General features: G+C 44.7%; 1 protein-coding gene across 1 annotated transcript; it reads right to left on the bottom strand.

Moving 5' to 3' along the window:
• Positions 1-4020: 4020 nt before the first annotated feature.
• LOC132587094 (arylacetamide deacetylase-like 4) lies at positions 4021-17558 on the bottom strand. Its single transcript, XM_060259301.1, has 4 exons — positions 17376-17558; positions 9895-10111; positions 8363-8426; positions 4021-4795 (listed from the first exon to the last, which is right to left on the bottom strand). Exons 1-4 carry the CDS (start codon positions 17556-17558, stop codon positions 4021-4023), a joined length of 1239 nt encoding a protein of 412 aa, XP_060115284.1.
• Between the last annotated feature and the right edge of the window lie 5928 nt (positions 17559-23486).

The raw sequence follows: 23486 nt of genomic DNA, 5'->3' as shown, positions 1-23486 counted from the left end.
TGAAGAGTTGCTCAATTGATGTAACTGAGTACCAAAATTTCAGCAGGATTTTATTTCAAACATTTCTGTTAATTTACTCTATTCAGGGCTCTTTCTTGTAGAAAAAGCCCAGCAGGAACTCATTTGCAATTAGGCCACACCCCCTGATGCCACGCCAACTGTATTCCTGTGTATTCCTGCTCAAAAAAAAGCCCTGACTAATTCTGCTGTTTTATGCATTCTTAATTAAATAAAGTTATGCAAAAAAGATGCACATATGTCTAAGTAAAAGACACGGATGGCAAAGGTAACTCAGGGAATTCAGTGCCTCCTGTGGGTGCCCCTTCTCCAATGGCAAATCAGCAGTGAGTATTTCTTCTTTGGTTTGAATGCAAATGCAAAATTAAGACAATCCTTCCATTCCTTGGCGGCACAATATATTCAAACCCAGTTGCCTGCCATCCTGATAGATGTAGCTTCAGAAAGCATGCATCCAGTAAGGAATGGAAGTTTTACTTTAGAAACCTCCATTCAACTGATACACACTGTATATGTGTGGAGGGAGGGTGCCATGCAATGATTCTAGTAACTTCATAAGCAAGATCCAGCCACGGTGGTCTGAAGCAAAAGAACAAAGTTAGAGTCAAGTGGCACCTCCAAGACCAACAATGTTTTCTTCAAGGTGTGAGCTTTTGTGTCCAAGCACACTTCTTCAGATGATGAAATGGAATAAGGAAGAGCAGTCGTACATAATAGAGTCAATTAGCATGCAAAATGGTGATGATTTTCTTAACAGATTAAAAAAATAACAAATTTGGTTAATGGTTACCTTCAGTTTGGGTTCAGTTGGGGGGAGGTGATAACGCAGGTAATAACTGTTAGAATTGGAGACTGATGTACGCTTAAATGGTGAGAATCTGTCATTAGATACCATCCATCTCTTCTCTAGCATGGAGGCAAAATTTAGAGCATCTTTTTCTCTGAAGTGGGGCATTGGCTGTGTAGAGTGTTTTTCTTGTTCCCAGAACAGAGAATTACATCTACTATTCCAAATTACATTCCACTGTCTGATGAAATCCGCATGCATATGGAAGCTCACTTTCTGAATAAAACTTGATTGGTCTTAAAGGTTCTACTAGACTCCTACTTTGCCCCAAATTACATTACATACTTAATTACATTCTTAATTGTTAAGAGTAGTCAACTGAGATTTTGCTATCATGTAACATTTTGCTACTCTTAAACATGGATTCCAAATAGCTGACTCACAAGTTATCACAACATTCAGAACAAATACACCCACCCAGGACTTAACAGGGATACTGGTTTCTTATCTCATTACATATGCTAACTCATTCTGTCCTCAAAAATATATTCTCACCAAGAAGGGATATATCCCCCCTATTCTTTTAACATTTTTTTCTTTTTTTGAAATGGCACAATAGTGATTGCAATATGTTGCTGTGCTCTGATAAAACACTGCACCCCAGGAAAAGTATTGTCAGTTAACTCCGTGTTTAAGACTAGTATGTAATGTATGTAAAGTAATGTGTATAATGTATGTAAGGTGTGTAATGTATATAAAGTATGTAAAGAAATACATGTAAAGTATGTAATGCATGCCTTGAATTCAGCAGGACCTCACAGGAGCACAGCTCCTGAACCTTTCTGACAGTTCCCCCTCCTCTTCCCCACCTTGTCCATTGAATAGTAGGTGCAGCTGCATAACAATCCCTGGATGAGCTCCACCACCTATTTTTCTACAAAATGACCCCTGATGTAATGTAATATGGAATGGTGGATTTAAATGTAATTCTCTGTTCTGGGGACAAGAAAAATGCACTGCACAGCCACTTCAATTAAAAAGATGGTATAAACTTTGCCTCCATGCTAGAGAAGAGATGGATGGTATCTAATGACAGATTCTCACCATTTAAGGGTACATCAATCTCCAGTTCTGACATATTTATTACCTACATTATTGCCTCCTTCCAGCTGAACCCAAACTGATAGCAACCATAAAACCAAGTTTGTTATTCTTTTTATCTGTTCAAAAAAATTAAAACTTCACCATTCTGCCTGCTAATCACTACTCACCCTTTATATGTACGGCTGCTTTTCCTAATTCCATTTCATTGCCAGATGAAGTGTGCTTGTGCACAAAAGCTCACACCTTGAATAAAACATTGTTGGTCTTAAACAGGGCTTATTTTGTAGCAGGAACTCCTTTGCGTGTTAGGTCCCACCTCCCTGATGTAGCCAATGCTCCTGGAGTTTACAGTAGGCCCTGTAAGAAGAGCCCTGTAAGCTCTTGGAGGATTGGCTACATCAGGGGTGTGTGGCCTAATATGCAAAGGAGTCCCTGCTACAAAAAAAGCCCTGATCTTAAATATGCCACTGGACTCTAACTTTGTTCAAAAGCAAAGCATTCATATGAAGGAGTCTTTAAATGCATCTTGAAGGGATTGACAGAAAGCAGCAGCCTGCCACTGATAATTTAGGGAAGCGAGGTCCCCCCTAGCCACCTGGGCAGTAACCAATCGGGGATGGAGTTGAGCATCCACTCCCATTCTGGACAGTTGATTCTAGCAAGGGTTTTGTGTACGTCCTTCCAGGGCTCTTTTTGCAAGCAGGAACTCCTTTACATTTTATTAGGCCATGCACCCCTGATGTAGCCAATAGGGTTCCCAAATCCCCCGCTAGGCCTGGAGACCCCCGATTTGGAGCCTCCTCCCCCCGCTGGCCATAAAAGGGAAAGCGGGGGGAGGGGAGGGGGAGAACGGCAGCCCTTCCCACCCAGCCCCGATCGCAGCAGCCAGAGCTCTTCCGTTTTCTCAGGCTGCTTCCCGCCCCCAGTCAGCTGGCCGGTGAAGGGAGGGGAGCCCAGCCACGCCCCCAAAGGACCATGTGCCTTTGCACCTCCGGAGGTGAGTGAGTTCTGCCGGCTTCCTATTCCATGCCATAAAGTGCCCAGCTGGTGTGCCTGTGTTGCTGTGAGAAGCTGGCAGCAACTCGTGAGTACAGAGTCCCCTGCATCAGATTTGCCAGAAACGGGGGGAGGGGGGTGGAGAGGGAAACGTCTTCTCATAGGGTATAATGGGGAATTGATCTGGAGGTTTCGGGGGCTCTGGGGGAGCTGTTTTTTGAGGTAGAGGCACCAAATTTTCAATATAGTATCTAGTGCCTCTCCCCAAAGTATCCCCCAAATTTCAAAACGATTGGACCAGGGGGTCCAATTCTATGAGCCCCAAAAGAAGGTGCCCTTATCCTTCATTATTTCCTATGGAAGGAAGACATTTAAAAAGGTGTGCTGTCCCTTTAAATGTGATGGCCAGAACTCTCTTGGAGTTCAATTATGCTTGTCACACTCTTGTTCCTGGCTCCGCCCCAATGTCTCCTGGCTCCACCCCCAAAGTCCCCAGATATTTCTTGAATTGGACTTGGCAACCCTAGTAGCCAATCCTCCAAGAGCTTACAGGGCTCTTCGTACAGGGCTTGCTGTAAGCTTCAGGAGGATTGGCTACATCAGGAGTGTGTGGCCTAATATGCAAAGGAGTTCCTGCTACAAAAAAAGCCCTGGGTGCTTCTAACCACACCATGAGTCCTAGTTTAGGTAAAACTCCTAGATTTGGAGCACAAAGGATTTTACCTTCCACAGCCCTCGTAAATGCCACCACCTATTATTAAACAGACATTGTGAAATTCAAATAACCCAAATGAGGTGTGCATGCCTTTGTGATGCATGTTGTAAGAATGACTGGCGTTTGAGGTTGTGTTGGTGCACTAGGAAACAAATGTGTTTTGGGCTGCCCCAGAGATATTGATGTAGGTACTATTTCTTTTAAGACAAAGCAGCTGACAATGCTGGGTGTCATAGAGCCTACGACATAAACTATCTGATTCTACGTGGACTTGCTTTCGACAAATCAAAATTAAATAACAAAGTAAGAACTGAGCAAACTTCACAGCTCAATGGAATATATCGTAGGGTTTGTTTCTGCTTCAACCAACAAGGTAACCAGCGGCTCCAGATAAGACTGTTTACAACCCTTTTACAAAATTCACAACATGGTCCATCCCTCTTTTGGCACATGAAACAGAAATCAGAGGAAAATCAATGGTGTAGAGGGCTCCATGGAATCCATCTGCAAGGTGGCACCAAGACACGGGAACCCCCTCATCCTCTAACCTCTTTTTATACAGTAGTCCATCGTCTCTGAGGATATCGTATTCACACGTTAACATGAACATCTCCGGAAGCTGCCGGACAACATTGGCATCAGCGAGAAGGGGTGAAAATGTGGTCTCAAAAGCCACCTGGGCTTGTTGGTAAATTTCTGGTGAGAAGACAGCTGCCGGTGGTGGCTTGTAGCCTCTGAGTTTGAATTCCTTTGGGATGATCTCTGGACTTATCCAGTTTCTCAACTTCATTTTCATGTCCTCAGGGATGTGGGAGCCTTTCCTTAACTCTTTCGCTAAAGACTGGTTTTTCTTGAGATACTGCAGACCTGCTTCTACGACTATTCTTTGGAAAAATGGGAGTACAAGTTGGTTTTGCTGATGGGAAGGCAAATTGAAGTTGATGGCTTGTAGAAAAGGATAGAGCAAGATCTGAGCACGTACTCTGGGGAGATCCGTTCTCTTGACCAATTCTTGACAAACAGCCGCCGCTAATGTGCCCCCTAGACTATCTCCGCTAATGATGATACACTCAGGGTCGGCTCCGTAGTCTTCGGCGTTCTTCATAAAGTGGATAGTGGCAACCAGGCAGTCCTGGAACTGCCCAGGATATGGGTGTTCAGGAGACAAACGATACCTGTAACAAACACCTCATCAATCCAGCATATCTTATTGGTGATTGAATCATCTTCAGTAAACAGGAAAAGAAAAGCTCTCTGTGTTCCGTGTCTTTGCTGGCACGGCTACAATTGCAAACACCTGGCTGTGTACCAGAGAGTGGATGATCCAGATGTTTCCAGTAAAGATTTCAGAGCCTGCTTATGGGGGGTTTGACTTCCTGCCTTTTGTGTGATCTGTTGACTGGGAGCACAGGCATTCTCAGGTAGACAGGTTTTACCATGTGCCACACCAGTTCATTCCAGCTGGCTGCTGGGAGGAACATGGCTGCCCTGTCCAACCTGGACCTCAGGAAGGGAAATTGTTCTCAGGTCTACCACCACCCAGTAATAGGGTTGCCAAGTCCAATTCAAGGAATATCTGGGGACTTTGGGGGTGGAGCCAGAAGACTTTAGGGGTGGAGCCAGGAGCAAGGTTGTGACAAGCATAACTGAACTCCAAAGGGAGTTCTGGCCATCACATTTCAAGGGACTGCACATCTTTTAAATGCCTTCCTTCCATTGGAAATAATGGATAGGGGCACCTTCTTTTGGGGCTCATAAAATTAGATCCCCTGGTCCAATGTTATTGAAACATGGAGGGTTTTTTGAAGAGAGGCTGGCAAGGAAGAAGAGAAGGAGAGGAAGAGATTCTTCACTTCTCATGGCATTTGTTTGTTATCAACCACAGTGGCACCCCTTTTGAACACCTTTGAAGTTCAATTATGCTTGTCACAACCTTGCTCCTGGCTCCACTCCCAAAGTCTTCTGGCTCCACTCCCAAAGTCCCCAGATATTTCTTGAATTGGACTTGGCAACTCTATCTTGGATACTGCCTCAGCCAGGTTCAAAACACAAGGATTTGCCTTGAGAAACATAGCTCCAAGAGCTATGGGACATTTTAGGGTGACCTTGAGACGGAGGGCTTTTCTGCATGTGCCACTTCGTTGCTTGCGTGCCTGTATTACATTAGGTTTCTTTTATTCTCTGCATGTGTTTTGCTCCCTCTGGTGGTGGCTTCAATATTTCATCAGTGTATCACTGGCTTATTCCAGTCAGCAAGTTCAAAGTGCAGGGAAAGAAACTGGGGATACAGAGGAAATATAAAAGCGACCACTAGGGGGAACAAAAGGGGGTGGGAAATGCAGTGTGGGCACACAACCAACAAAAAAGACACATGCAGAAAAGTCCTAAAATTTCCAGAGCCTATCTGATGTTTACCATGATGCTGAAGCAGCATTCAGGATTTCACTTAGACCCAAATGATACATTGCAAATTGCACAAGTCTGCAACACGAGCTTGCAACCATACCGCCACTGTGAGTTCCTTGTGGGACTCCATGTAAAAAGCACCATGGGAGCCCAATTCTGATTGGGAGTCTAGTACCGTGGAGGGGCAGCTCCTTCCTTTTCTCTGTGCTGTTTTCCCAAGCTGAAAGAGCACGAGGGAGGCATTATTTACCCCCTTGCAAGGCTCTGGCGTGCATGTTGGGGACAAATAAACAACCCCAGCACTGTTCCAGCATCTCCCGATCTAAATCTTGAGTTGTGGAAGAGAATCTTATTTTGAGAGACCTTCGCAGGGCTCGTTGCCTGGATCTGTTTATTGACATCACTGGCTGCCCTGTTTGATGTGCCTTTTTAAAGAGCTGTTTCATTCTGACACAGTTCAGCTTGGATTTCTTTCTTTCTAAATACAATGTAGAGGAGGAGAGCTGGGCGGTGGCTTCATAGAGTGCTCAACCCAGTCAGGAGTAAATATAGTTGGACTGATGTGACAGTATTGCAGGGTGGGGAGCTATCGCCCAACTTTATCAGCGATCTCTGAAAGACCTACATAGGGCTGGAATGCAATCAGAGAATCATAGAGTTGGAAGGGATTTCCAGGGTCATCTAATCCAACGCCCTGCACAGTGCAAGAAATTCACAAATACCTCCCACCCCACACACACACACATCTAGTGACCTCTGTTTCACACACACCTAGTGACCTCTGTTCCATGCCCAGAAGATGGCAAAAACGCTCCAGGATTCCTAGCTGGAGAAAATAGCTGTCTGACCCCAAAGTTGTAATCAGCACTTCCCTGAGCATGTAAGAAAGGGCCAGAAGAATGAAGCACTGATGTAGCCCTTCTTGTCCTCCTTCTCATGATCTGCCTAAGTTCACAGAATCAGCATCACTGTCAGATGGCCATCTGCCTCTGTTTGGTAGAAGTCATGAGGGTGACAGAGAAGGCAGTCTCAGGCCCCTAACAGAATGCCACTTCCTTCTGTATCACTCAGAAAGGGTGGCAGTGTGAACACATCTCTACTATGGAGAGCCAGTTTGGTGTAGTGGTTAAGTGTGCAGACTCTTATCTGGGAGAACCGGGTTTGATTCCCCATTCCTCAACTTGCACCTGCTGGCATGGCCTTGGGTCAGCCATAGCTTTGACAGAGGTTGTCCTTGAAAGGGCAGCTGCTGTGAGAGCCCTCTCCAGCCCCACCCACCTCACAGGGTGTCTGTTGTGGGGGAGGAAGGTAAAGGAGATTGTGAGCCGCTCTGAGACTCTTCGGAGTGGTGGGCGGGATATAAATCCAATATCTTCTACTAGATCCTGTGTTTTTAAGACTTCTTCTAGAACGGTTTTATTGACCATTGTTTTCAGGAACACAATCTCAGTGTTCAAGCAGGTACTACTGTACTGCTGATGTATTTTAAGTATACATATTTTTGAACTGAGAGAAGAAAGTGAATTGGAGAGGGAATAAATAAATAAAATGAATCTGTGTCATGCTTTTTTTTCAATAGGGGTGGCCAAACTTGCTTAATGTAAGAGCCACATAGGATAAAAATGTCAGATGTTTGAGAGCCAGAAGACATGAACATCAGATGTTTGAGAAAAGGAAGGAAGGAAGGAAAATAGATGGGGAGGGAGGTGGAAAGAAAGCAACTTTAACTTTAAATAAATTATCCAAGCTGCCTGCTAGCTTGCCTTAGAAAAGTGATTTAAAGAGACAAATGCCTTCTCCAAGCTGGTTGATAGGTTGGGGTGGGAGCTTTGAGAGCCACACAATATGTGTGAAAGAGCCACATTTGGCTCCCAAGCAACAGTTTGGCCACCCCTGTTTAAGAAGTTGTTTGGAGATGCAGATTTTTTAAAAAGACACTGGACTAGTCCATGATCTCTTATGCCATCAGGTTGGCAGCTGAGTTATGGAGACTCCAGTGTGAGGCTTTCAAGGCAAGTGAGAGTCAGAGATGGTTTGTCATTGCAAGGACCAATCTAGATAGCTTCCACGATCTGATGTCATCTGGCTAGCCCCTATGCACTCTCATACTATCAGGGGTGGAATTCTAGCAGGAGCACCTTTGCATATTAGGCCACACACTCCTGATGTAGCCAGTTCTCCAAGAGTTTACAAAAAAGGGCCTTGTAAACTCTTGGAGGATTAGCTGCATCAGGGGTGTGTGGGCCTAATATGCAAAGGAGCTCCTGCTAGAATTCCACCCCTGCATACTATAATCAAATCAGTAACATGTATTAGACCAGACAAAACTGACTTACCCAACGGAGACAACCACTGAGTCACTTTCCCTGGCAAGATAGCGACACATTCGTTCATGGGAATCTGGGTAGGAGGAAACAACAGAGTTTGGTACATAATTTTCCACAAGCTCATGTCCAGATTATTCAACACTAGGACTAGTTTGACATTGGGGTCCATTCTCCAGAAACCAGTCAGTGCTGGTCTGGTATTGCTTATTTTGCAGGGCTTTTTTGGTAGAAAAAGCCCAGCAGGAACTCATTTGCATATGAGGCCACACCCCTTGACATCACCATTGTCTTTTCCTACAAAAATAGCCCTGCAGGAACTCATCTGCATACTAGGTCACACCCCCTGGCACCATGCCAGCTGGAACTGTCTTCCTGTCTGTTCCTGCTCAAAAAAACCCCTCCTGCTTATTTTTTTTAAAATGTATATTTCGGCTATCCAGAGAGCAGAGAATCAGAATCATAAAATCATAGAATCATAGGCTGCAGTCAGACAACAGGCTTGGCACAATCTGGAGAAGCAGAGAAACAGTACTAATTTCCAATGGTGTCACAACGAAAACGATCGCCCACCACCACTACAGGTGAATCTACCTACTGTTGCTTCACTGATTGGAGGTAACAGACAATAGGACAGGAAGTTATAAAGAATGAAGAAGATTAAATAGAGCACAGAAACTATTGCTTAATGGCACATTTGCAAACAGCACACCTCTAAAGCATGTCAAAGCACGTTATGTTCCCTAGGGCTTAGTAGCATTGTACTGCATAGACCACCCACACCACAGAAATTGTGCTTCTATTATGCAATAATAGGGGTTAACGTAACCCATTGGCTCTTGGACAAATCAGGTGTAAGAATAAGCAGAGAACTGCAGATGGTTACCAATATCTTCTGGCATTGCCATTGTTGCTGTGCTGGATGGATGACAATTTCACTAGAAGAAGAAGACCGCAGATTTATACCCCGCCCTTCTCTCTGAATCAGAGTCTCAGAGCAGCTTACAATCTCCTTTATCTCCTTCCCCCACAACAGACACCCTGTGAGGTGGATGGGGGTGAGAGAGCTCTCCCAGAAGCTGCCCTTTCAAGGACAACTCCTACAAGAGCTATGGCTGACCCAAGGCCATTCCAGCAGGTGCAAGTTGAGGAGTGGGGAATCAAACCCGGTTCTCCCAGATAAGAGTCTGCGCACTTAACCACTACACCAAACTGGCTCACTACAATTGATCATTACAGGTACAAAATTTTGGCCAGATAATGATGAAAGCAGTTGCTACTGTGGCTCATTGTCAGATCTGAGATCCCCTGAATGCAGCAACAAATGCTGAAATATTTTTTGGTTGTGATACTAAGTAGATGATCCAGCTTTCGTACTCACCCTCCTTTGGAAAAACAAACAAACATACAATACCCCCCTTCTCTCATTTAGGTATCGATACCCCGCTTGACAGATATCAGCTTTAGAACTATCAATTGATATCAACCATCAGCACATTCGCGAAGTCATTACAATAAAGTTTAAAGTATATCTTTTGTTTTACCAATGCTTCCCCACATGCCAATTCCTCCATGATAAAAAAGGATTCCTTTTCTGGGCTTTGTGGTGGGTGTTTTGAGCTGGTACAGCCTCACAGTCACGCCTTCAAACTGGAGATTCTGAATATGAAGCTTCTTGTCTTTTAAAGGTGGGATTCCATCAATTAATTTCCTCATAATGGTATGTTCATTGCAGAGGCCGATCTTCCATGCTATGTAGTCCTGGTTATATGGATAAAAGGCAGAAGATTGATGCTTACAGTCCTTTAGTTTAGAACTTCATGTAGACTGAAAAGGCCCCACTAGTGTATATTGCTTTGAAGAAGAGGAGCTTGAAAAAGTATTTCACTTTTCAGGAGTGGGCTGTTAACATGGGAAAAATCATCACTCTTCACCACTAATCGCTACGTAGCACATGTCTATGTGTTCAATTCAAACAGATTTCCTAAATTGCAAGAAAGTGAACCACGAACCCATTTGCCAGAGTAAGGCCACTCTACTAGCCAATAACCAGGGGTAGAATTCTAGCAGGAGCTCCTTTGCATATTAGACTACCCCTCCTGATATAGCCAATCCTCCAAGAGCTTGCAAAAAAGAGCCCTGTAAGTTTTTGGAGGATTAGCTACCTAATATACAAAGGAGCTCCTGTCAGAATCCCACCCCTGCCAATAACCAATAACAATAACAATAAATCATAGAATGGAAGGGATCCCTCGGAGTCATCTAGTCCAACTCCCTGCACAATGCAGGAAATTCACAAATACCTCCCCCTAAATTCACAGGCTCTTCATTGCTGTCAGATGGCCATGTAGCCTTGGTTAAAAGCCTCCAAGGAAGGAGAACCCACTGCCTCCTGAGGAAACCTGTTCCAATGAGGAACTGCTCTGTCAGGAAATTCTTCCTAATGTTGAGCTGGAAACTCTTCTGATTTAATTTCAACCCATTGGTTCTGGTCCTACCTTCTGGGGCCACAGAAAACAATTCCACACCACCCTCTATATGACAGCCCTTCAAATACTTGAAGATGGTGATCATATCACCTCTCAGCCACCGCCTCTCCAGCTCCTTCAACCAAGTAAACATGCCCAGCTCCTTCAACCTGTCTTCATAGGACTTGGTCTCCAGACCCCTCACTATCTTTGTCACCCTCCTCTGGACCCATTCCAGCTTATCTATATCCTCCTTAAAGTGTGGTGTCCAAAATGGAACACAAAACTCCCAGTATACGATGGCATTTATTTACTTCTATGGACGATCCAAAGCTCCCTGTGTAAGTCCTTTCAACATTTCTTAATATTTTGTCAGTGGTTTAGGTTCACTGTCAAGTTTGCTGATGGATTTATATTAGGTGCATGTATTTTTTTTTAATAAATATAGTATTTATCTGTACAATACAGGTTTTATGGATGTATCAATAACGTATGAGGAAGCAGGAAATGAGACTTGAGAATCAATTCATTATAACTTCCTATCCTGTTGTCTGTAGGCTTGCCAATCCCCAGGTCCCAGCGGGGGTTCCTCCGCTTTCCCAGGCTCCTTCCCGCCCCCAGTCAGCTGGCCGGCAGGGGGAAGCCCCGCCCCCAGAGGCCCATGTGCCTTTCCACCTCTGGAGGCTTCAGGCTCCGATTGAAAGGCTTCCTCTTGAAACGGAGTGTCTGTGTTACTTTGAAGAAGTTGGCAGCAACTTGTGAGTTGAGAGGCCAATCCCTTGCTTCAGAATCGCCAGAAACGGGGGGGGGGGGGGAGGGAAACATCCGCTGAGCACTTCATTATTCCCTAGGTGGAGATCGATTCTCATAGGGTATAATGGGGAATTGATCTGGAGGTTTCGAGGGCTCTGGGGGAACTGTTTTTTGAGATAGAGGCACCAAATTTTCAGTATAGTATCTAGTGCTTCTCCCCAAAGTACCCCCCAGGTTTCAAAATGATTGGAATACGGGGTTCAGTTCTATGAGCCCCAAAAGAAGGTGCCCCTATCCTTCATTATTTCCTATGGAAGGAAGACATTTAAAAACGTGTGCTGTCCCTTTAAATGTGATGGCCAGAACTCCCTTGGAGTTCAATTATGCTTGTCATACCCTTGCTCCTGGCTCCGCCCCCAATGTCTCCTGGTTCCGTCCCCAATGTCCCCAGATATTTCTTGAATTGGACTTGGCAACCGTAGTTGTCTGTTACCTCCAAAACAAAAATAAATCGGTTTTAGAAGAAGAAGACCATAGATTTATACCCCGCCCTTCTCTCTGAATCAGTCTCAGAGCAGCTTACAATCTCCTTTACCTTCCTCCTCAACAACAGAAACCCTGTGAGGTAGGTAGGGCTGAAAGTGTTCGCCCTTTCAAGGACAGCTCTGTGATAGCTATGGCTGACCCAAGATCAATCCAGCAGCTGCAAGTGGAGGAGTGGGGAATCCAACCCGGTTCTCCCAGATAAGAGTCCACACACTTAACCACTACACCAAACTGGCTTTCATTTGTTCAAGGGCAGAGGAGCAAAATTGAACTGGGGGTTCAGGGGCTAAAAGAGCAAGTGGAGATTCAACATCATCCCTATGTAGCTCTTTGGGATTGTGGTGGAATGGGTCTGCTCAAGCCTGCAGGCCCTGTTCCACCCTTCCCTCCAAGGTTTTCAAATACCCGGAGAAACTTTTCTTCCTCTCTCAGATAACCACTGTCACCATCTGACCTTTGTAGGGAATTGCCCACTTGGAGGGTCGGGGCTCTCAGCTTCCCTTCCAAGTTCTGAGGCCTTGCCTCTGTGTCTCTCACACTGGCTAGTGTCTGGTTACCATGGGGACAGTTTATTGCCTTGTGCACCCTTGGAGGAATAGCCACTTGCCAACTGCCTGCCTCCTTTTAAAACAGTGTGTCTATATGGTATAGAGAACCACTAGCATCATCAAAAATTATAAAGCATTTATTAAAAAGGAAATGTTCACATGCATACTTTTAGCACAGCACCAGATTGAGCAAAGGATTCAAAAGAAATGGGGAAAATGCAATTCCTCTGCCCCCCACCCCCATACATGCCCTATCATATGTCATATAAAATATAGGAAGAAGAAGAAAACATTGGATTTTTATTCCGCCCTTCACTCCGAGTCTCAGAGCGGCTCACAATCTCCTTTAGCTTCCTCCCCCACAACAAACATCCTGTGAGATGGGTGCGGCTGAGAGGACTCTCACAGCAGCTGCCCTTTCAAGGACAACTCCTACAAGAGCTATGGCTGATGCAAGGCCATTCCAGCAGCTGCAAGTGGTGGAGTAGGGAATCAAACTCAGTTCTCCCAGATAAGAGTCCACACACAACCACTACACCAAACTGGCTCTCTTTGGCTATACCAAACTGGACAGGAAGACACTTAGACCGTTTTCGCACACAGCTTACCACAGGGTCACATTCCTGTACTCTCCGCAGCATCCGTTGGATTTTCCACTATCTGCGCTGAAGTTACAGGAAGTGCCACGGTTTTTGCGTAGCAAACATAAACCGCTAAAACCCAGTTTACATTTGCTATTCAAAAGCTGCGGCACTTCCTGTAACTCCGGCGCAGATAATGGGAAATCCAACAGATGCTGCGGAGAGAACAGGAATGTGACTGCATGGTAAGCTGTGTGCAAAAACGGTCTCAGTTTAGATGCTATAGACCTCTACAGAGATCCATTACCCTGCAGCTTTCTCTAGCTCTTCAGGCCAGCACAGGCCAGGTCAATGGTAGGAGTGTGCATTCGGTTTGGCCGAATCGAATCAACCACCGAATCACCCCTGATTCGGCTGTTAACGGAATCGCATACAGCCAAATCCAATTGGGGCCCATTACGCGAGAGCCGAGTATGGCTCCCCATATACTTCCGTATAGATATTCGGAAGTATACGGAATTTAATGCAAAAGGTGGGAAAGGGGCTTCTGCAGCCTCAGGGGAGCTGCTTGCCTCCTTTCCCACCTTTGGTAGCCTTTTCCCGCCTCTCCCATAGCCTTCCTGGGATCAGGGGGGAAGAGGGAAGAGGAGCCCCAGCAGCCAATCCAAAGCATGCATTTGCAAAATGCATTGCAAATGCATGCTTTTCAGGGCTGTTGTGTAGCTGATCCCCCAGCCATCAGCAACATTGTTGTTCTTTTGATCTTTTGCTTACTTGGGTATCCAAGTAAGCACTGTTGTCTGGCCAATCACAGAGCAGTGCTATTTTTTGAAACTGCTCTCTGTAGGGCCAGAGAACCTTTTTAAGGAGTCTGCCTGGTTGGACTCCTCCATTGCTGCTGTGTTGGTGTGTGAGAGAGATTGTGCTGTGCTGGCCCTTGGCCTCAGCTGCTGCTGCTCTCTCTCAGCCTTACCAGACTTGCCTGGAGTAGAGAAGACGTCTAAGGTAAGACAGTCCTGGGGTTCTTGTTTGTATTTTAGTTAGTAAAAGGACTTTTTAAGACGCAGAATCCCTTTACTTATCCAGATTTGGATGGTGGGTAGTTTATTTGGGGTTAGGGTTAGGGGGTTCTGCTGGGGGAGGGGGCCTGGGGTGGGGTTTTTTTTGCCAATTTGCCCATATCTTACTCTAGTGAGAGGACTTTTAAAAGTGCAGTGTCCTTTTACTTTTCCTGATTTGGGTGGCTTGGATTTCTTGGGGTTAGGGTGAAAGGGTTTTTTTGGGGGGAGGGGTTGGTAAAGTTCCTGTATTGTTAAAAGTTAAGTTTTTTAGTGTTTTAAAAGGATTCTGTGTTTGATTTGTTGCTGCTGTGTTGTGCTGCTGTTGTTCCTTTTCTCTTCTGGTTCTGGTTCTTGGGGGGGGTGCTGTTTGGCCTAATTTTCATTGTTTAAAAGGCCACTTTTTTAACAGTTGAGTTTGTGTTGGCCTTCTGTTTGGATCTATTCTCTATTGTTGCAGGTTTTGCATCCTCCTGTCCTGTAGTCCCCCTTTTCCTGGTTCTGGTTTTAGGGGTGGGGTGGGGTGTTGTTGACTGATTTGGCCTGAGGTTTCTTATTGGTGAAAAGGCCACTTTTTAACAGTTGAGTTTTTTGGCCTTCTCCTGTTGTCCCTTTTCCTGGTTCTGGTTTTTTTTTGGGGGGGGAAGCTGGCACCTGGGTGAGAGACCCAGAACCAGCAGGCTTGTTGTGCTTGGCCAGCTCTCCCCGTGATGTTTGGGGCAGGGCTGGAGAGTTGGCATCTGTAGATTGTGTGTTCTGTGGCAAGGAAGCTGGCACCTGGGTGAGAGACCCAGAGCCAGCATGCTTGTTGTGCTTGGCCAGCTCTCCCCGCGTTCTTTGGGGCAGAGCTGGAGAGCTGGCATCTGGGTTTGCTGCAGCCTTGAGCAGATTGTGTTTTGTGTGGCAGGGTTCATAGAATAGATAGATGTATATAGTGCATTTGGGTCCTATAGAGATTCTCTGGTGTGAAGTTAGGTTTGGCTTTGGGTGCCCCAGGAATTGGACCCCCTGGCCCAATCTTTTTGGGACTTGGGGGGTTTGTAGGGGAAAGTCCCCTGCAGGTCCCCTGCAAATTTGGGGGCTCTCCCTCAAACCCCCTCTCCTCCAGGCGGCTTCAAATATACCCTATTTTCCATTGATTTCAATGGCCCATAGGGTATAATGGGGCCGTATATGCAGAAATAGCTGCGCATCTACCATATATGCGGCTATTCCCACTACGGAATTCAGAAATATACGGGATTCCGCATTCCCCCCCCCCCCCCGTATATTTCCAAATCCGTGTACTACCGAATATATATATATATTTTTTTGCACATCCCTAGTTAATGGTCACCTTCTCCGAATCTCAGTTAAGAGTTCTGTTTGCTCTGATGAACTCAGCGCAAATGAGACCTTCCTCCTAGCTTCCTGGAAATTTATCATCTCTCTGTTCCCCACCCACGGACAGATCAGGCCAGGCCAGAAGGACTTTTCCTGGAAACTCTTCAGGAGTTTCCTTCCTGAAGTCTCTCTAGTCCAGGGATGGCCAAACTGCAGCTCAAGAGCCACATGTGGCTCTTTCATACATATTGTGTGGCTCTCAAAGGCCCTACCACCTCATCAGCCAGCTTGGAGAAGGCATTTGTCTCTTTAAATCACCTCTACAAGCCAAGCTAGCTGGCAGCTTGGATAATGCATTTAAAGTTAAATTTCTTTCTTTCTTTCTTTCTTTCTTTCTTTCTTTCTTTCTTTCTTTCTTTCTTTCTTTCTTTCTTTCTTTCTTTCTTTCTTTCTTTCTTTCTTTCCCTTCCTCCCCAGCTATTTCCTTCCTTCCTTCTCTGCAACATCTGATGTTCATGTCTTGAAGCTCTCAAACATCTGACATTTATCCTATGTGACTCTTACATTAAACAAGTTTGGCCACCCCTGCTCTAGTCTTTAACACCTCCAAGTCTCTTCCCTGCTTGAAGAAGGGCGGTGGGCTTGACCATCCCATTGTCTAGACCTATTAACATTTGTATGAAGATGGGCTAAGTCCGGAAACCAATTGAACTGACTTCCCCCTCCCACCCCATTCTTTGTAGCATCAAAGAATTCCATATCTTGGAGATTGCAGTACCGAAGTTTCTTTCCTGTAGAACAGTGGTCCCCAACCTTTTTGGCACCAGAGACCGGTTCTGTAAGAGACAAATTTTCCACGGACCGGGGTGGAGGTATGGTTTCAGGATGATACAATTGCGCACTTTTATTTCTAAAGTGTTGGATATGGTGGTTAAGTATGCAAACTTTTATCTAAGAGAACCAGGTTTGATTCCCCACTCCTCCACTTGCAGCTGCTGGAATGGCCTTGGGTCAGCCATAGCTTCTCACAGAGTTGTCCTTGAAAGGGCAGCTGCTGTGAGAGCCCTCTCAGCCCCACCCACCTCACAGGGTGTGTGTTGTGGGGGAGGAAGATAAAGGAGATTGTGAGCCGCTCTGAGACTCTGAAATTCGGAGTGGAGGGCAGGATATAAATCTAATGTCTTCTTCTTGTTATTACTACATTGTAATATATAATGAAATAATTATACAACTCACGGCCCGGTTGCTAACAGGCGATGGACCGGTTCCGGTCCATGGCCCAGGGGTTGGGGACCCCTGCTGTAGAAGAAGGTCTCTCAGCAAGACCTTTGCTGCTGTTCTCCTGTATAAAGCAGAGTGCGAACAGCAAAAGGAGCGCATGAGTGGGGTGAACTAAAGGAGCACACAAGTGGGATGAACCAAAACCCTCTAAAAACATGAACTATCATGATAGCAACGATGCAAGCTCATCCTCTCCACACCAGGCAGATGCATTCTCATGTCTTGCACACTGAAACCAGGGCTTTTTTTTGTAGCAGGAACTCCTTTGCCTATTAGGCCACACCTCCCTGAAGCAGCCAATCCTCCTAGAGCTTACAATAGGCCACGTAAGAAGATCCCTGTAAGCTCCAGGAGGATTGGCTACATCAGGGGTGTGTGGCCTAATATGCAAAGGAGGTCCTGCTACAAAAAAGGCGCTGACTGAAACCATTTTGAAAGCCCCCGATAAAAAAGCTACACACACTTACTAGTCCGTAGGTGGCCAAGATTCCGATATGGGTGAGCCTCATCTTCACGGGGTAGCCCAACTCAGGAGGGAATTCAGACCTAAAGAAATAAATGTAAGCCACCCAAGCTGCTAAGAACACCAGGCAAAGAGGAAATCCCAAAATGGCCCCAGTCATCGACAACAGAACCTGTGGAATCCCCATCTGGCTAAGCAAAGAGTGCAGAAACAATCTGCGACTTCACAGACTTCTGCATAGTGGCTATTTATTGATACGGCCGGTGCTCAAGAACACACCTTGCTAATCATAGAGAACACTCATGAATTAATTATAGTGCATGCTAATTGAGGTCCATAAACGAATAGGTACGATTGTTAATTCACTTTGACTCCGGCTTGGTGTAGTGGTTAAGACTGGAAGACTAATCTGGAGAACCGGATTTGATTCCTCACTCCTTCACATGAAGCCAGCTGGGTGGCCTGGGGTCAGTCCCAGTTCTCTCACTCAGTCTGATGTAGTGGCTAAGCGTGCAGACACTTATCTGGGAGAACCGGGTTCGATTCCCCACACCTGCACTTGCACCTGCTGGAATGGCCTTGGGTCAGCCATAGTTTTCTTGCAGAGCTGTCCTTGAAAGGGCAGCTTCTGGAAGAGTTCTCTCAGCCCCACCTACCTTGCAGGGTGTCTGTTGTGAGAGAGGAAGGTAAAGGAGATTGTAAGCTGCTCTGTGACTCTGTGATTTGGAGTGGAGGGCGGGGTATAAAACCAATATAATCATCATCATCATCATCATCATTTTCTTCTTCTTCTCCTCCTCCTCCTCAGCACCACCTACCTCACAGGGGAGAGGAGGGGAAGGTGATTGTAAGCTGTTCTGAGACTCCTTTGTGGAGTTAAGAGTGGGGTAGAACAACCACCTGCATTTTAAGGGTAGATAAGCCCAGGCTAGTTCAATCTTGTTATATCTCAGAAGCTAAGCAGGATCTGTCCTGGGCAGTATTTGGATGGGAGACCACCAAGGAATACCAGGGCTGTGACTCGAGGCCTCTGAACGTCTCTTGCCGTGAAAACCCTGCAGGGTCACTATCAGTCAACTGTGACTTGATGGCAACAACAGCACAACCACACACAAGCGTACTTCTGGACTGGGGTGGGACAAGCATTTCATGCATAATAAAAGAGAGAGAGTTAGATGAAAGAAACAGCTGACCTTTGGCTTTGGCAAAAGAATATTCCTCCACAAAGTAAAATATCTCCTGAAAACTTCTCAACATCTGCTGTGGGTTAGAATGTCACAACATCATCTATATTTGCCTACGCCAAAGCACATCTAAATGAGAATTTAGCCCTGACCTGGATAGCCCATTAGATCTCAGAAGCTAAGCAGGGCTGACTCTGGCAAGTACTTGGATGGGAGATCTCCAAGAAACACCAGGACTGGGATGCAGGGGCAGGCAATAGCAAGCCACCTCTCTGAACATTCAAGCCCCAGTAGGGTTCTTGACTCACCAGAAGTCAACCATGACTTCCGAGCATGCATGTGGCACACAAAAAAGGGGAGAGTATTTACAAGGTAAAACGAATGCCTAGTTACTGAGTGTATATAATAGCCTATCATCATTCGAAGCAGGTAATAAATAAAAACACTACTAATTATATCATGGAGAGATATGATCACTGTATTCTATGCTTCCAGACTGGGCTCCTTTAACATGTTCTGCACAAGGTTTACCCCAAATTAGAGACACCAGACAAAATGCCAGGGTTAAACAGGTGGAAAATGCTGTCACATAGCCACCAAATTATGGCAACCCTGGAGGCTGAACCATCTTTAATGGCACCCCCATATAGAAAGTGCTATAATAATCAATCCCAAGGTATGTGAGACTGTGACCAAGTCAGGTTGTTTTAGGACCTGAAGCAATGGATGAACAAGTCTAACCTGGTGAAATGAATTCTTAAAGACTTCCACATACTGTCTCCCATGAAACTGGCCAGGGCACTTTTGATGGTGGTGGAAGGTACCATCAAATCACAGCTGATTTATGGTGATCCTGTGAGGTTTTCAAGGCAAGAGACATTCAGAGGTGTTTGGACATTGCCTGCCTCCACATCATGACCCTGGTATTCCTTGGAGGTCTCCCATCCAAATACTAGCCGGGGATGATCCTGCTTAGCTTCAGAGATCTGATGAGATCAGGCTAGCCTGGGCTTTCCAAGTCATCAGAGGACTCCTATGACCCCTCAAAGTAAATTCCTGTCCAGAACATGCAGTAAACCTAGTCCTGGATCATCTTTACTTTGCTTGAACTCATCTTCTGTCTTGTTTGCATCAAGATTCAATATATCTGCCACATCGGTTCCTTCATTGCCTCCATAGAATGGAAAAAAGGTTTTTCTTTCCTCCCAGAAATTGATGGGAAAGAGACATAAGAGATGTGTGAATGAATGAATATTTATTTACAGTCAAAGGCCTTTATTTACAAACCACAGGCATTAACTGTAATACATTCTTATTGAAACCACCAAAAATATTCCAAGAAACTTGTAGGGCTAAGAACATAAGAGAAGCCATGTTGGATCAGGCCAATGGCCCATCCGGTCCAACACTCTGTGTCACACAGTGGCCAATATATATGTATATATACACATACACACTGTGGCTAATAGCCACTGACAGACCTCTGCTCCATATTTTTATCCAATCCCCTCTTGAAGCTGGCTATGCTTGTAGCCGCCACCATCTCCTGTGGCAGTGAATTCCACATGTTAATCACTCTTTGGGTGAAGAAGTACTTCTTTTTATCCGTTTTAAACTGACTGCTCAGCAATTTCATTGAATGCCCATGAGTTCTTGTATTTTGAGAAAGGGAGAAAAGTACTTCTTTCTCTGCTTTCTATAATCTTGTAAACCTCTATCATGTCACCCCGCAGTCGACATTTCTCCAAGCTAAAGAGCCCCAAGCGTTTTAACCTTTCTTCATAGGGAAAGTGTTCCAAACCTTTAATCATTCTAGCTGCCCTTTTCTGCACTTTTTCCAATGCTATAATATCCTTTTTGAGGTGCAGTGACCAGAATTGTACACAGTATTCCAATGAGATTGCACCATCGATTTATACAGGGGCATTATGATACTGGCTGATTTGTTTTCAATTCCCTTCCCAATAATTCCAAGCATGGCGTTGGCCTTTTTTTATTGAAGTCGCACACTGTCTTGACATTTTAAGTGAGTTATCTACCACGACTCCAAGATCTCGCTCTTGGTCAGTCTCTGCCAGTTCACACCCCATCAACTTGTATTTGTAGCTGGGATTCTTGGCCCCAATGTGCATTACTTTGCACTTGGCCACATTGAACCTCATCTGCCACATTGACGCCCACTCACCCAGCCTTAACAGATCCCTTTGGAGTGCCTCACAATCCTCTCTGGTTCTCACCACCCTGAACAATTTAGTGTCATCTGCAAACTGGGCCACTTCACTGCTTACTCCCAACTCCAAATCATTAATGAACAAGTTAAAGTGCATGGGACCCAGTACCGAGCCCTGCAGCACCCCACTGCTTACCATCCTCCACTGCGAAGACTGCCCATTTATACTCACTCTCTGCTTCCTATTAATTAGCCAGTTTTTGATCCACAAGAGGACCTGTCCTTTTACTCCATGACTCTCGAGCTTACTAAGGAGCCTTTGATGAGGAACTTTATCAAAAGCTTTCTGGAAGTCAAGGTAAACAACATCTTTTGGGTCTTCTTTGTCCACATGTTTGTTCACTCCCTCAAAGAACTGTAATAGGTTAGTGAGGCAAGATCTTCCCTTACCGAACCCATGTTGAGTCTTCCTCAATAACTTGTGTTCATCAATGTGCCTACTCATTCTGTCCCTGATAATGGTTTCTACAAACTTTCCCGGTATTTAAGTCAGAGTGACTGGTCTGTAATCTCCTCTGGAACCTTTTTTAAAGATGGGGGCGACATTTGTTACCTTCCAGTCCTCAGGAGCGGAGGCAGATTTTAATGAAAGATTACATATTTTTGTCAGGAGATCCACAAGTTCAACTTTGAGTTCTTTCAGAACTCTTGGATGTATGCCATCCGGACCTGGTGACTTATTAGTTTTTAATTCATTAGTCAGTTGTAGGACCTCCTTTCTTGTCACCTCAATCTGACTCAGGTCTTTCAACACCCCTTCCAAAATTAGTGCTTCTTGAGCGGGCAAACATTTCTCATCTTCCACAGTGAAGACAAAGGCAAAAAATGCATTCAGCTTCTCAGCCATTTCCCTATCCTCCTTCAGTAATCCTTTTACTCCTTGGTCATCCAAGAGCCCCACTGCCTCCCTGGCTGGTTTCCTGCTTCTAATATATTTGAAGATGTTTTTATGGTTGGTCTTTATGTTTTTTGCAATATGCTCCTCATAGTCCCTTTTTGCCTGCCTGATCACAGTCTTGCATTTGATTTCCAACAGCCTGTGTTCCATTTTATTAATCTTTTTGGCTCTTTTTCTAGCAGGAGCTCCTCTGCATATTAGGCCATGCCCCCCTGATGTAGCCAATCCTCCTGGAGCTTACAGTAGGCCTTGTACTAAGAGCCCTCTGAGCTCTTGGAGGATTGGCTATATCAGGGGGCGTGGCCTAATATGCAGAGACGCTCCTGCTAGAAAAAGAGCCCAGCAAGAAATATATTTGATCATAAAAACCTTCAAACCTTATAAAAATCCAGAAAGTCTAAAATAAGTCTAAAATGTCAGATATCAGATGTCTATAAAATCATATAAATCATACAATTCAGGCAGGTCATGCAAATCATACAGGATCATGTTTCTTATTGTAAAATTTTACCAAATGGTAACAGAATTTAGCTATTTGTCTGGAGATAAGTAGATTTTCATCAGCTGTTTCTCCAGGCAGGCCATGTCTACATCCATTATTGTTCTGTCTAAAAAAGGGGAAATAAACTTATCCCTGTATACTTGATGGAATTTACATTGAAAGATCCTTGATTCCACTTCTCCAATGGAGCAAGGGCAACATTTGTCTTCCTATGGAATCTTCCTATATTTCCCATATAGTACCTTTGAAGGAATAACCGCACATCGAGCAAGAGTTGTGTACCATTTTTGTGGTGGAGGTACTACACTCCAGATCTCAAGAACCTCCCAGTGGTTTCATGTAGGTCAATATCAATAGCACACCTTTATTGGCATAACCAAGAGATATACAGAGACTTGTCAACCAAACAACAATCCAATATATCTGTTCAAAGCATAAAAAGCTAAAATAGGATTAAAATAGGATTAAGTAAAACTTGCTTAGAATAATTTTTGTCTATTTCAGCCAAGAATTTGTCAACAGCTCTTGTGATATTGGCTATGTTGTCTTTCAGTAGGAAATGGCAATCAATCCTATTTTCTTGATTATAAGATGGTAAGGAAAGACTATCTAACACAACCTTCTGGAGATTAGTATACAGTTGGCAGTTCAATAAAATATGCTGGATGGAATCATTCGAGCTTGACCCTCATAGACAATGTCTCTCGCTAAAGGGGACTTGAAGAAATCTCCCACAGAGAACGCTGGAGGGAAATGCATTCATTCTAGCCAGCATAAAAGCTCTCCGATGTTGTGTGTTATCTAGTTCAGATAAATATTTGGCCATTTTCCTGGCCATCTGATCAAGTCCAAGTGAGGCAGGAGAGCAAATATAAAATTGGACAGGATGCAATTTATGAGATTCTAGATCTATGAGTCTCTGTTTAATAAATCTAAAATTCTAAAATTCATCAGATGAAACTAGATCATCCATTGCAATTCCCATGTGTTTGAGCTTCGAGGTTTCATGTAGGTATTAAACACCAAGGGAGACCAGAGTGAACCTTTGGAAACTGCATAAATATTATTATTATTATTATAAATTTATTATTATTATAATCAAAGGTCAAGATGCACAGTCATCTCCAGGCTCCACCTGTCCACTAGGAAGAAATGGAACAATTGCAAAACAGTAATGGCCAACTCATTCCATCGCTTACGGTATCAAAGCCCCTGAGAAGTCCTATCAGCCTTCAGAAACTGGATGGGGAGACTTTTAATACTCAGAATAATACAGAAATTCAGACAATAGGCTTATTTGT

This window comes from Heteronotia binoei, chromosome 18, assembly GCF_032191835.1.
Source record: "Heteronotia binoei isolate CCM8104 ecotype False Entrance Well chromosome 18, APGP_CSIRO_Hbin_v1, whole genome shotgun sequence".
Lineage (NCBI taxonomy): Eukaryota > Metazoa > Chordata > Lepidosauria > Squamata > Gekkonidae > Heteronotia > Heteronotia binoei.
This window is presented reverse-complemented; position numbering and strand designations above follow the sequence as displayed.